The 14,685-nt window shown below is 39.0% G+C and overlaps 1 protein-coding gene and 1 non-coding gene across 2 annotated transcripts; one reads left to right on the top strand and one right to left on the bottom strand.

Annotated features, from left to right (window-relative positions):
- Positions 1–7,940: 7,940 nt before the first annotated feature.
- LOC128775759 (U6 spliceosomal RNA) lies at positions 7,941–8,045 on the top strand. The gene has a single exon (XR_008420738.1). It is a non-coding gene; the product is annotated as a U6 spliceosomal RNA (small nuclear RNA).
- A 4,858-nt stretch (positions 8,046–12,903) lies between these two features.
- On the bottom strand, positions 12,904–13,916 carry TAS2R5 (taste 2 receptor member 5). Its single transcript, XM_019453045.2, is given in 6 exon segments — positions 12,904–13,169; positions 13,172–13,223; positions 13,225–13,352; positions 13,355–13,400; positions 13,402–13,451; positions 13,454–13,916. Coding segments are annotated over 6 exon segments (1,005 nt in total).
- Positions 13,917–14,685: the final 769 nt, after the last annotated feature.

Genomic DNA, 14,685 nt, shown 5'->3' with positions numbered 1-14,685 from the left:
TTTGTTCATTTGCATGAACTTAATAAAAATAATAAAGGCACATAAGCCATTATAGTTTGAACATCTACTATACATTAGGCACTGTGTTAGACATTTTGATATGCATTCTTTGCATGTAACTCTTCAAATTTATATTCCTCCACTTACTTGAGGTTTCTGAAAAAAACACAGCTAGTAACTTTCCCAAGACCATATAGTTAATAAACAGCAGACCAAGGATACAAACCTTGATACAACTGACTCCAAAGCCTGTGCCATTTCCTTTATGTTTTCCCATAACTACATTTCTAAATACACAGATGTTTCCTACATACTTACTCTTGCTTTTTTCCTCACATAAGGCAAAAAGCTCCTATTTAGATAACATAAGAAGTTTTATGGCTTCTCCCATGATCTCTGATTTTAGCTCCCAGTGAAAAATTCTTTGAGGTCTGTAGATAGAGAGTCTTCAGGATTCCTATCTAAAATTAAGGCTTCTCTGGGGACCACTTCATAATATTCTATTTCTATATTCCAGAAAGCGATAGATTTAATCCCAAGATAGGTATAACTAGAATGACAGCACTAGAATATCAACAGGTGATTGGCAATATCATTTCAAATTACATATTTTGTTAAATAGCTTTGAAGGAGGAACCAGTCTGCTGTGCTGATTCCACCACATCTCTCCAACCTCCTAACATCACAGCTCCCCAAGTTTAGCCTTGGACTTCTTCTATCTATACTCACCTACTTCCTTAGTGATCTATACCATACATAATCTAACAGTGCCCAAATGTGTATCTCCAGCTTGGGCTTTGCCCTTGACTGTCAGTCTCATATACTCAGCTGTCTACTCAACAGCTACATTTTGATATCTAATCTATATCTCAAACTTAATATGTCCAACTGAACTCCAAGTCTTATTGAAGATGGACCTGCTCCACCCACAGTCTTCCCCATATAAACTGATGACAATCTGATGAGCCTGCAATTTACTCAGGCCAAAAATTCTGGAGTCACTTTTGATTCCTCTCTGTTGTCTCATTTTCAATCTACAGGAAAATCTTGCCAGTTCCACTTCAAAACATTTCCACGATCTTATTACTTTTCCCTGCCTCCACTGCTACCACCCTGGTAAGCCTAGATTATTGCAATATCCTCTTAACTCATCTCCCTTCTGCTACCTTTGCCTTATTAAACTCAACCTATTCTCAATACAATGACCAAAGAGATCTTTTAAATGTTTTTTAGTGCTTATTTATTTATTTTTGAGAGAGAGAGAGAGAGAGACAGAGCACCAGCAGGGGAGGAGCAGAGAAACAGGGAGACACAGAATCCGAAACAGGCTCCAGGCTCCGAGCTGTCAGCACAGAGCCTGACTCAGGGCTCGAACTCAGATCATGATCTGAGCCAAAGCCAGACGCTCAACCGACTGAGCCACCCAGGAGCCTCCAAAGTGATCTTTTAAAATGTAAGCCAAGTTTTACCACTTGTCTCTGCTAAAAACCCTCCAAAGGCTCCCCATCTCAGAATAAAGGACAAAGTCTGCACAGTGGTCTATAAGGACCCTAAAAATCCCATAGCCCCTTTGATCTAATCTCCCACCTCTCCTCCAGCCACACCAGCCTTCTAGCTCTTCTTTGAGCATGTGAGACACTTACTTGCCTCAAAATTTTTGTACTTTTCCCAGATGCATGCATGGCTTACTTCCTAAAATTTTTGCTAAATGTTATTTTCTCAGCAAAGTCTTATCTGACTACCCTGTTTAAAATTAGAACCCCCACCTCTGATGGAAGTACATGTAAATATTCATCTTCTATGAAAATTTGACAATGCATATGAGAAACCTTATAATTATGCTTATTCACTGCTTTTAGGCTTCTGCTTTTACAGTTTTTCAAAGATGTTTGCTGTAGCACTATAAAGAGCAAAAAACAGGGTGATTGGTGGTGGTAATAAAAATGTCCAGCCAAGAGGCTGTGGAGAAATGGAAACCCTCTTGCACTGTTGGTGGGAATGCAAACTGGTGCAGCTGCTCTGGAAAACACTGTGGAGATTCCTCAAAAAATTAAAAATAGATCTACCCTATGACCCAGCAATAGCACTGCTAGGAATTTACCCAAGGGAGAGAGGAGTGCTGATGCATAGGGGCACTTGTACCCCAGTGTTTATGGCAGCACTTTCAACAATAGCCAAATTATGGAAAGAGCCTAAATGTCCATCAACCAACGAATGGATAAAGAAGATGTGGTTTATATATACAATGGAATACTACTTGGCAATGAGAAAGAATGAAATCTGGCCATTTGTAGCAACGTGGATGGAACTGGAAAGTGTTATGCTAAGTGAAATAAGTCAGGCAGAGAAGGACAGGTACCATATGTTTTCACTCATATGTGGATTCTGAGAAACTCAGCAGAGGACCAGGGGGGAGGGGAAAGGGGGAAAAAAGTTACAGAGAGGGAAGGAGGCAAACCATAAGAGACTCTTAAATACTGAGAACAAACTGAGGGTTGATGGGGGGTGGGGGAGAGGGGAAAGTGGGTGATGGGCATTGAGGAGGGCACCTTTTGGGATGAGCACTGGGTGTTGTATGGAAACCAATTTGACAATAAATTTCATTTTAAAAAATGTCCAGCCATCGACTGTTGCTTATAAAAAAAATAAAAAGCATTGCAATCATAAACAATAATATATCCGGTCATTTAAAATGGTATTGTAGAAAGAGCAGAATCAGACGTATAAATACAGAGAACAAACTGAAGTTTGCTGGAGGAAAGGGGGTGGGGGATGGTCAAAATGGGTGAAGGGGAGTAGGAGATACAAGCTTCTAGTTATGGAATGAATAAGTCATGGGGGAGGAGGCATAGCATAGGGTATTTCAATGATATCGCAGTACCATTGTATGGTGACAGATGGTCACTATACTTCTGGTGAGCACAGCATAACATGTGGAGAAGTTGAAACAGTATGTCACACACCTGTAACTAATGTACCAATGTGTGTCAACTATACTCAGATAAAAAAAAAAAACGTAAAAATAAAACAGGAAAATGGTTTTGTAGAAGAATATGTAATGGCAAGAAAACTTTAAGTATAAAGTTCAGTTTATAACATAGAATAGACGTTATGGTTCCATTTTTGTGCCCATAGCTATTCGCTGAACACTAATCTTAACACTGAGGGACAGGAGGAAAACAAACGAAAAGATCCCTGTCCTCATGGAGTATACATTCTATCTTAAGGATACAGGCAGTTGGGGCACCTGGGTGGCTCAGTCGGTTAAGCGTCCGGCTTCGGCTCAGGTCATGATCTCACGGTCCGTGAGTTTGAGCCCCGCGTCGGGCTCTGTGCTGACAGCTCAGAGCCTGGAGCCTGTTTCAGATTCTGTGTCTCCCTCTCTCTCTGCCCCTCCCCTGTTCATGCTCTGTCTCTCTCTGTCTCAAAAATAAATAAACGTTAAAAAAAAAAAATTTTTTTTTAAATAAAAAAAAAAGGATACAGGCAGTTAAAGAAATTTAAAATTTTATTGTCAGATAAGTGCTATGGTAAAAAATAAAACGAATTTGGGAGTACTGAGATAACATTTTTTTAAGTTTATTTTGAGAGAAAGAGAGCACATGGGGGAGGGGCAGAGAGAGAGGAGACAGAATCCCAAGCAGGCTCCTCAGTGTCAGTACTGAGCCCCACACAGGGCTCAATCTCACAAACTGTGAGATCATGACATGAACTGAAATCAAGAGTCGGGTTGTCAGTGGACTGAGCCACCAGGCACCCCATGGGATAACTTCTTAGAGGAAGAACGGAGATTCACTTGGCAAAGATGACCCCAAACCTGAGCATGTTCTGAGACTCCTGGCGTTGGGGGGGAGGGGGGGGGGGTGGATGCACCTGGGTGGCTGAGTTGGTTAAGCCTCCGAACTTAGGCCCAGGTCATGATCTCACAGTTTGTGAGTTCGAGACCCATGTCAGGCTCTGTGCTGACAGCTCCGAGCCTGGAACCTGCTTCGGATTCTGTGTCTCCCTCTCTCTGCCTCTCCCCTGCTCATGCTCTGTCTGTCTCTCTCAAAAATAAATAAACATTAAAAAAATTAAGAATCCTTGGGAATGCCAGGAAAGCAGTAAATGGATTGGAAGGTGTTGTGGGAGGTGGCGTCTCCATTCCTAGAGACATCATGACTAACATTCTATGGTAGTGAGAATGCCATAATCGGGGTGAGGGAGTGGCAGGGGGATGTGTTTATGGCGAGGTGTAATAATAAAGTGTGACAGAAGGTGGGTCCTGCGTCTGAGTGTACCCACATGATGCTGAGGACAAAAACGCAAAGGAAAGGCAAAGGGTGTGAGAGCTCTCCAGGGACATCTAGAACATGAATCTCAGAAGTAATGATGTGGCTGGCAAGTGCTCCCACAGGAACCCTGGGAAGACCCAAAGCCAGCTGGTACAAAGCTAGGGGCTTTGGGGCTCATCAAATCAAACACCAGCCGTTCCTCCAACTCTTTTTCTAGTTCCGTAGAAATACCCAGGGTGCTGAATTACAAAACCTCATTAAAGGAAAGAAAGCCTGAACTGTTGACACCTCTCTTTTTCTTAAAGTTTTAATTTAAATTCCAGTGAGGTAACAGACAGGGTAATATTAGTTTCAGGGGTAGGATATGGTGACTCAACACTTACATATGACACCCAGGGCTCATCACAAGTGCCCTCCTCAATCCCCATCACCTAGGTCACCCATCCCCCACCCACCTCCCCTCTGGTAACCATCAGTTTGTTCTCTAGAGTTGAGTCTGTTTCTTGTTCTATAGTCATCTTTTACCCTATATTCAATATAAGTTCATCTCAACATGATACTGTTAATTAAATTGATTACACATCAGGAAAACTTCAGTGCTTTTAATGCTCTTTAACCTTTGCTGCACATTGGAACTGCCAGGGGAGACTTAAAAGACATAATGCTTAGGTCCTATCTCAGAGATTCTAATTTATTGGCCTTGGGCAGGACCTGAGCATTGGGATATCTCTTATGCAACCAAAACTGAAAATCCAAAACTAACTTGCACCATAAAGCTTACATTATCTATGGCTTTCTCAAAATTTTACAGAATACTAGAGACTGTGAAAAACAATCTTTTAAAAGCTCATGTTTACTAATGGTTTCATACTACCATATAGAAACACATTAGCTTTTGTGTATTAACCTTATATACAACTATCTACGTTTCTAAGTTAACTTATTTCCTAATATTTTTTAGATTATTGGGATTTTCTACGTACATAATCATATCTTCTTAAAATAATGACAGTCTTAATAGTATGATGTATAAGCCTGTCAAATCACTAAGTTGTACACCTGAAACTAATGTAACATTGTGCATCAATTATACTCAAAATAAAAAAGGAAAGAACATAATGGCAGGTTTATTTCTTCTTTCCAACCATTATATCTGTAATTGCTTTAATATGACTTTAGGTATATAATTCAGTGGTTTTGCATATATTCACAGAGTTAAACAATTATCACCACTAATTTTAGAACAGTTTTCTTGACCCCAAAAGAAACCCTGTCTCCATAGCAGTCACTACCCATTAGCTCTATCCTCCAGCCCCTAGAAACCTCTAACCTAATTTCTACCTCTATAGATTTGACTATTTGGGGCCTTTCATATAAGTGAAATCATATAATTAGTATTGTGACAGGCTTCTCTCCTTAGCACGTTTCCAAGTTCCATCTATGTTATAACATGTATCACTACTTCTTTCCTTTTTACAGCTCAATAATATTCCACTGTATGAGCGTATATGTGTGTGTGTGTGTGTGTGTGTCTGTGTGTGTGTCTGTGTGTGTATGTATGTATAATGCCACATTTTGTTTATCCATTCATATGATGATGGACATTTGAGTTGTTTCCATTTCTTGACTATTAGGAACAATGTTTCCATGAATATTCATGCACAAGCTTTTGTGTAGACATGAATTTTGGATTTCTCTTGGCTGTATACCTATGAGTGAAACTGCTGAATTTTATAAGTATATGCTTAATATTTTGAGGCACTGCCAAGCTGTTTTCCAAAGTGGCTGCACCAGGTTATATTCCTACCAGTAATGAATGAGAATTCCAATTTCTTCACATCTTCACCAACATGTAGTATTGTCTTTTTTATTATAGCCACCTAGTAGGTATGAAGTGCTATCTCATTGTGGTTGTGACTTGCATTTCCTTAACGACTAAGGATGTTGGCCACCTCCATGTGTTTGTGGGCCATCGGTATACCTTCTTTGAAAAAATAACTATTCAAAGCCTGAGGTCCAGTTTTTTATTAGGTCTTTTTACTATAGAGGTATAAGAGTTATTTATATATCTCAGATACTAGTCCCTTATTATTTGCAAATATGCAAATATTTTGTCCTATTCTATAGTTGCCTTTTTACTTTTTTGATGGTGTCCTTTGAAACACAAATGTCTTTTTTAATTGTTGAAGTCTGATTTATCTATTTTGTTGTTGTTACTTGTACTTCTGGTGTCATATCTAAGAAACCATGGCTTAACCTAAGGTCACCAAGATTTATTACCATAAGTTTGTATCTAAGAGTTGTGTAATTGTAGGTATTACACTTAGGCCTATGATCTATTTTTAGTCAATTTTTGCACAGTGTGAACTAAAGATCAACTTTATTCTTTTCTATGTGGGTATCCAGTTGTTCCAGCAAACTTTGCTGAAAAGATTTCTTTTATTGTTGAATTGTTTTGGCACCCTTGACTAAAGTCATTTCACCATAGTGTGAGGGTTTATTTCTGGACTCTAGATTCTGTCCCATTCATTCATATTCTGTCCTTACACAAGTACCACACTGTCCTGATCACTATAGCTTTGAACTAAATTTTGAAATTGAGAAGTGTGAATCCCCCCAAATTTGTTCTTTTCCAAAATTCTTTGGATTATTATGTGTCTCCAGCAAAATCATATAAATTTTAGGACAAGCTTGTCAATTTCTGGGGGGAAAAAAGCCAACTGGGATTCAGATAGGGATTGTATTTATCTGTAGATCAATTTGGGGAATACTGACATATTAACAATATTAAGTATTCTAATCCATGAACACGGGATGACTTTCCATTTATTTAGGTCTCTTTAATTTCTTTCACAATGGTTTAAAGTTTTCAGGGTATAAGTATTATACTTCTATTAAAATATTCCTATGTATCTTATTCCTTCTAAAGTAACTGTAAATGAATGTCCTCTTAATTTCATTTTTAAGATATTCATTACGAGTGCACAGATACACAGCTGATTTTTGTATATTGACCTTGTATTCCGTAACCTTTCTGAAGTTGTTTATTATTTATCATGAATTCCCTAGGACTTTCTATATTAAAGATTTTCTATCTTGTAAGTCTTTTCAAAAAAAAAACCAACTTTTTAATATATATGTCAGAAGAAGCAATACACACAAAGAGATAACTTAAGAGAATTTAACAAAAGATTTATGAAGATGTAGGCAAGGTTAAAGGAAATAACAAGGGATGATGAAGTACCCACATACTCAGGAAGCCACTGCCAAAGCATATTTATCTGGCATTTATATACTACTTTCTGTATTTCTAATTATTCCTTGCCAGTGCAAATATTTAAAATTATTTTTCCCAAAGACTAGTATGATAATAACATTGAGGGTAAACATTTATAGTTACTACTATGCACCAGGCACTCTTCTATGCATTTCACATATATTAATTCATTTAATCCTCATGATGAATTTATGACCAAAAAAAAGCCTTTTCTGCTATACAGTGGTATATGTGTTCTTATAAAACTTCAAACTCTATAAAATCATATACAAAAAAATTAAAGAGCTTGTGAGGAAAATAACATTGAATTATACTACTGAAAACTTATGCATCTTTGTAACCAGAGCACCAACTGAAATAAAAACAATCCTAATAAAAATCCTAAAAGAGTGCTCACTTCAGCAGCACACATACTAAAGTGAAACAATACAGAAAGATTAGCATGGCCCCTGTGCAAGGATGACAGAGAAAAAAAAAAAAAAATGCGAAAAAAAAAAAAAAGTCCTACAAAGATGTGTCTCAGCCAGCCTTTGCACTCAGCATCAGTCACATAATTGACAACCTTTAAACTGGGGTTTGTTCTTCCTTCAAATCTTTGAGGGCAGTAATTTCTAGTTTGAAATTGGTATGTTTGAGGGCAGATCTAGAGATCAGTTTCATTACAATTTAAAAATCTGAATCAGAGAAGGCCTCATCTAACAACACACTTTAAAAAAAAAAAAAAAAAAAAAAAAAAAACACTGGATGAATGTTTTTGCAGATACCTAATCTTTATTCACAATTTTTCCAGTAGATTAACGTGGTGTAGAATGTAGAAGTTCTTGAAGCCACTCTACTATTCCCACCAAAGGAAAGCACTTCAGTTACGTTTTCAGATTTTTTCTTAAAAGCCATATATTGGTAAGGCTTTCCTTACCAATAGTTTCTTTTGTCTTCAATCTATATGCTGATTTTTTTGGTCTATTTCTCCCATTTCCATTACTTCCCTCTATCACATATTGTAGCACTGGCAATTATTTGTGCTAGATACTTAGAATCATTTCCAGTTATACACAACATTGACTCCCTTAATACAGTTGTGAATGTGACTTCACATTCCTGCCAAATCCTTTAGAATTTCAAGATCTTCCGTGATTGCTAAAACATTTCAGAATTTGCTCGCTAACTTCATGATCATCAACCCACTAAGCCTTCACTGACATTTTTATAATTGACTCCCTGTATATAATCAATACAAAAATAGGTCACTAGCCAGAAAAATACTTTTAAACTTTTCTTCTTGGTGTTATTTGAAAATAAGAATAAAATACTAAAATAGAATGTAATGCAAAATTTTTTTCTGCATTCTACTGAGGAGTGTCATAGTTATGATCTGCTCTTCCTCAAAGTTTTATGAACTTTTCTTTGATATTCTTATGATATCCTTGTAAACTTTCCTCTCTGATATTTTTAAATTCTTCTGTAATGTGCTTAAACATGAAGGGTCCCCCCACCTTCTCTGTTTTGTTTGACATCATTTTGTGTCTTTCAATCTAGGTTTTTTTCTTTCTTTCTCTTTTTTTTTTTTTTTTTTTTTAACCTTTCCTTAACCCAGGGCAATTCTTGGTCATTAATTCTTCAACTATTTCATTCCTTCCCCTCATTTTTCCCATCTCCTCTGGGACTCCAGTCACACAATAATTATTCCATTATTTCTATGTGCCATATAGCTTTTCTCTTCTTTTACATTTTCCATCTTTTTATGCTTCCTACTACCTTCTGAGAAAGTTGAGCTGAACTTCCAGTTCAGATTATAAATCTTCATTAGCTCACCATCAGCCACATCAATTCTGCTGCTTAATCTAATTCTTGAGTACTTCATTTCATTTAACTTAAAAATACATATTTCAGAAACCAAAAAGAAATCAGATTTTTCCTCGCCCCAGAGCCTGTTAACTAGGGCAGGTGTGTGACCTAGAATCAGCCAACCAGAGGCTCACAGGCAGGACTTTGGACCTTGGAGCTGTGACTCAGAGGGACACACTCACAAAGGTAAGGCAGTGTCACAGACACAATGCTGACAGGAGAAATGTGAGAGCAAAGTGCCAGCATCAGTCCCTATAGAGTGACTTGGTTGTGTTCTCAGCTGTTTATATTCTCTTGGTTCCCATTCTGATCTTGACTTTCCACCCTTCCCACTGATTCTGTGAGACAGCCAATTTCTTCCAACAGATGTATTTTCTCCTTAAGTCATTTGAAGTTGGACATGAGGTGGGATATGGGAAAAGTACAGGACAGCTGAGGCACTAATTTCTTCCTTCTACAGCTCAGATTCTATAGATACTGTCAGAAGTTAAAGTTCAAAACAGAATAGTTGAAAACATATTACTTAAAGTTATAAAATTAATGACAAATAAAACAAATCAAATTTAGGAGAGGGGAATGGTTTGGGTTGAGATAATGCCCAAACTTTGATGAATGGGCTTCAAAAGTTATAGTTCAAAGTTTATAAACCAAGTAAGAAAGCAAAATCGAGTTGAGAGAGTTGAGAAAATAATCACTAGAAGAACTATGGCAAATGGCAAAATATGACCATATCCAGGCAGTAGGACTAATAATAGGGAGCTGAATGAAAACTCGTTACTTTTTGAAACTTTTTAGACTTCCTCTAGGCTGCATCATCACAGATCCTACTGCATAATAGAAAGGAAGGCTAGCAATATCTACACACACACACACACACACACACACGCACACACACGCACACATGTGCACGTGGTTCCAGTTGCAGCTCTGAGAATGCAAATTAGGAAAGATGCAATTACATAGGAATCAATTCAAGAGCACAGATTTGCCTTCTGATTTGTTTCCTTGGATAAAACACAAAGCAGCCTCACCACATCATGAACTAAATCATGTTTAGAAAAGGAAGAAAACCCAGTCCCTAAAAGTGGGTAAATGCAAGTGTTTTGTCCCTAGGAAAAGCAAGTCATAGAAACTTCAGTTGTGATTGGGGATCTCGGCTCCCAGGCAACCCACCAATACCAAACTTGAAAGATTAGTTATTTCACCTGTTGAAACACACTCATAAACTTGGGCATTCCACCGGCTAATCCTAGCATGAAGTCTTATAAGCATGAACAAGAGGAACTTAAGGTTTACCGGAAAGAGCACAAGACCTGTGGTCCAAACTCTGGGAATGTTTTACCTGTGAAGTTTACCAGCTGATGATCTTGAGCAAATCACTGCTCCAGCCTGAGTTTTGTGATCTATAACATAAAGATAGAAATGCTAACTACATGGAGTTGTTACTAAAATCAAACGAGAAAATGGACAATATATGAGAATGCCTGAAAAAATGGAAAGCCTGACACAAATGGTAGGTACTATTATTATCGTTATTGCAACAGTTGGTCATAAAGTACATCTAGATAGATACAGGCATGGCGTAATGAAAAGTTCATCCTACTACTAACAATACAACCAAGGGGAAGCATCTCTACTTGAAATGGATGGATATTATCATTCCCAGAAGACAAAAAGACAGTGCTTGACCTCACACAACTCACAGTGACATCAGAGAAGCGAGTTCTCCCTGAATGGTGACTAACACCCACATGTGTCTAGCATGTACTTCAGTTCTCAGCTTTAGGTAAGGAAAAGACACATGTTGGGGAGAACAGATAAGTAAAAGCGGATTAATTAGCATGGTTCAAGAGAAGTGAAAAAAATGTTAGGTTTATCAATTGAATTCCAGATCCCCTGGAACTGAATCAAAAGAAATGTGTTCAAATAAGGCTAAAAGGAAGACTGAGAAAGTTCATAAAAAGAAGGATGGGATTCAGAGAAGCCTCAGGCAAAGCTAGCTTGTTCAGGATAGTAGCATGATGTCAGGGGATAAGCCCAGGACCCACAGCCAGGAAACTGAGTTTTGGTCCCAGAACTGCCATGGGCTCTCAGTTTCTTTTTTTTTTTTTTTTTTTCTTTTTTTTATAGAAGAAGAAGAAGAAAGAGAGACAGAGCATGAGCAGGGGAGGAGCAGAGAGAGAGTCACACAGAATTCAAAGCAGGCTCCAGGCTCTATGCTGTCAGCACAGAGCCCCATGCGGGGCTCAAACTCACGAATCGTGAGATCATGACCTGAGCCGAAGTCGGATGCTCAACAGACCGAGCCACCCAAGCGCCCCAGGGCTCTCAGTTTCTTTATAAAATAAAAGAGGAATTGTAAAGGGCGCCTGGGTGGCTCAATTGGATAAGCGTCTGACTCCTGGTTTCGGCTCAGGTCACAATCTCACAGTTCATGAGTTCAAGCCCCGCGCTGGTCTCCATGCTGATAGCACAGAGCCTGCTTGGGATTCTCTCTCTCCCCTCTCTCTCTGCCCCTCCCCTGCTCATGCGCATGCATGCTCTCTCTCACTCTTTCTCTCAAAATAAACATTAAAAAAAAGAGGAACTGTAAGACTAGTTAATGTAACTAATTGATCATTTAGAAAATACTAACTTACTATATTCTAGGTGGTATTCTAGGCATCAATAACCTAGGAGAAAACAAAAAGAGATGCAGTTCCTGCTGCCATGGATTTGACATTCTAGATGATCTCCATCCAACTCAAAGACTTAGTATGCTAAAACTCTGATTTCAGCCTACAGGGAAACCAGAGCACACCGTCAGGATGGCTAGTTGACCAAGGAAGATGAAGCTTCACACATTCAGGGAGAAGTGTCCTTTTTTGTGAGCAGAAGCAAATGGCCGTCACTCCCATCTTGCTCCAGTCTAGGTCCTGGGCTTTGGAGTTTAATATAGAACATGGCAGCCAACTGACTTTTATCCTAAAAGGCAAGTCTAGGACTCAAAGAAACTTCTAGAAATATAAAGATATTTTGTTTTGTTTTTCAGTTAGGTAACTAGACCTACTACAGTAGAGAAATGGGAAAATTATTTGATACTTCTTTTTTTAAAAAACTTACCTAAAATGACTAACATTAGTGGATAAGTGAAACTTAATAAAAATGATCAATCTCTATATTAATTGCTCCTAATCTCTGTTCCCTATAATAGGAAAAACACAACTTAAATGTGCAATTTAAAAAGAAATGAATTATTTGGTATATGTAAACAGAATAGAACACCTATTTTACCAAACATAAAGCCCCAGTCTTGATTTCTATAATACAATAAAACAATTATACTTTACAGTGCTAACAGTGAAACAGTATTAGTTTTTATTCTGTACTTCCTGTAGATCATCTGTTGATTTGGTGTCAGAGAAGAAAAAATTTTACAGACATGAATGTCAGCTCCCTTATAAAGAGCTACCAAAAACTGTCTCAAAAGAGTATTCTGAGCACTCGTTTCTCTTCAGATCAAGGGCCTCAGGATCTCCAAGCATACACTATCTTCCACAGGATTCTCTAACAAGTCTGCTTCATCCTGGGATTCCCCATGATCAATATGACAGAATGAAGAGAAGGATAGGCAGCCATGAGGGTCTTGGAAATGAAGACAACGGGGAGATTAGCAGAATACTTGGAGGTGATGGGAAAGGGGCTGGCCAGGATATAACCCACGCGAAGGATAAGGAAGCAGGTCAAGGGCTTCAGGGCAGTGATGTGAGGCTGGGCCCAAGCATCTCTCCTACAGCTGTATGCACCTTCATCTTCTTGTGGTGTCTACACAAAGAGACAATCAATCAGCATCCCAGAAGGAACAAGAAACACCATGAAAGGCAACCCGCTTCCTGCAGTGAGCTTTAATATATGCATGTAGTACCAGTTTGAAAGGGTACACATAATGCTGTTGTTGCCTTGGGAAGGATTTTGGACGTTAAGCCACTGTGGGCCACAAGTAACAAATTTATCATGAGGTACCCCCAGAAGGCACCAGAGACTCAGGCGATAGGCCCTCTGCTTCAGCCATAGACAGGGTGTTCAAGGGCTGTGATCTTCCTACAGTAGAAGACACTGAGGAAAGTGGCAAACCACAAGCTGGCCTGGCTTACCAGGATCCAGAAGACACTGAGGTAGCGAAGCCCACGGCTGCTCTGGAAAAGCGGAAACAGGGTTAAGTCCACCATAATCAGCCACCGCAGGAGAAATCGGCAAACGGCCAGGCCCGGGACAATGAGGTTGTATAAGGACCCGTTGAATTTTCTGACCCGTTCTCCAAAACTCCAAACCAGAAGGACTCCATTTCCAACCAGGCCAATGAGAAATTCGGCCACTCTCACCACCATCAGCAGTGCTAGGGCGGCAGACAGTATGGCTGGGGTCAGGAGTCTCTCACTTCCTTCACAGAAAATGTCCTGCTTCAACAGATGAATGTGTGTGGCTCCTGGCTGAGCTTCAGATCCCCAGAGGGTGATGCCACACTCAAGGTAAGTTTTCATACCACAAAATCTGGATTTGGCCTTGCCCTTCTGGAACCTGTCCTCTAAAACTGAACAGCTGTAACCAGGCACAGAGAATTTAGAAGTTATGACCCCTCCGTATTTGCACCCACATGAACGCACTGAACCTACACTCAGAGATTTGAAGCAGGACCATAGACACCAACTCCCCTTCTCAAGGGTCATGGGCTAGCATCTAGACACCAGCACATAATACAGTAAGAAGACCAAATCCAAACATTCTCTGGTTGGTTTTTTTTTGGGGGGGGTGGGGGGGGGTGGGGGGGGCTTGGGGCTTTTTTTAGAGAGAGAGCACAAATAGGGGAGAGAGGCAGAGGGACAGAGAGAAAGAATCTTAAGCAGACTCCACACTTAGCATGAAGCCTGATGTAAGGCTCAATCCCACAGCCCTGGGATCATGACCTGAGGTGAAATCCAGAGTCAGACGCTCAATGGACTGAGCCACCCAGGCTCCCCCATTCTCAGGTTTTATACAGTGCCAAATGTGAGCTCATATTATAAAAAATTAATTTTATTTTCATAAAAAGTACTTTGAACATATAAGCATGAGAGCTGGATACAGCTGAATTTAAAATATATTTTATTACCAAAAAAATAATAACAAAGTAGAATATATTTCATTATCAAAGAGGAAAGTAGGGGAAGTTTTAAGGAAGAAAACAGAGAATAAAAACACAGTATATTTAGGTGCCAAATAATTTTTTAAAAATGTAAGTTAGGGAAAGGAACCATTACTGCTAATCAAGGT

This window comes from Panthera pardus, unplaced genomic scaffold (assembly GCF_024362965.1).
Source record: "Panthera pardus isolate Hobbes unplaced genomic scaffold, ASM2436296v1 HiC_scaffold_8, whole genome shotgun sequence".
Taxonomy (NCBI): Eukaryota; Metazoa; Chordata; class Mammalia; order Carnivora; family Felidae; genus Panthera; species Panthera pardus.
Note: the sequence above shows the minus strand (reverse complement) of the source record. Positions and strands in the feature narration are given on the sequence as shown.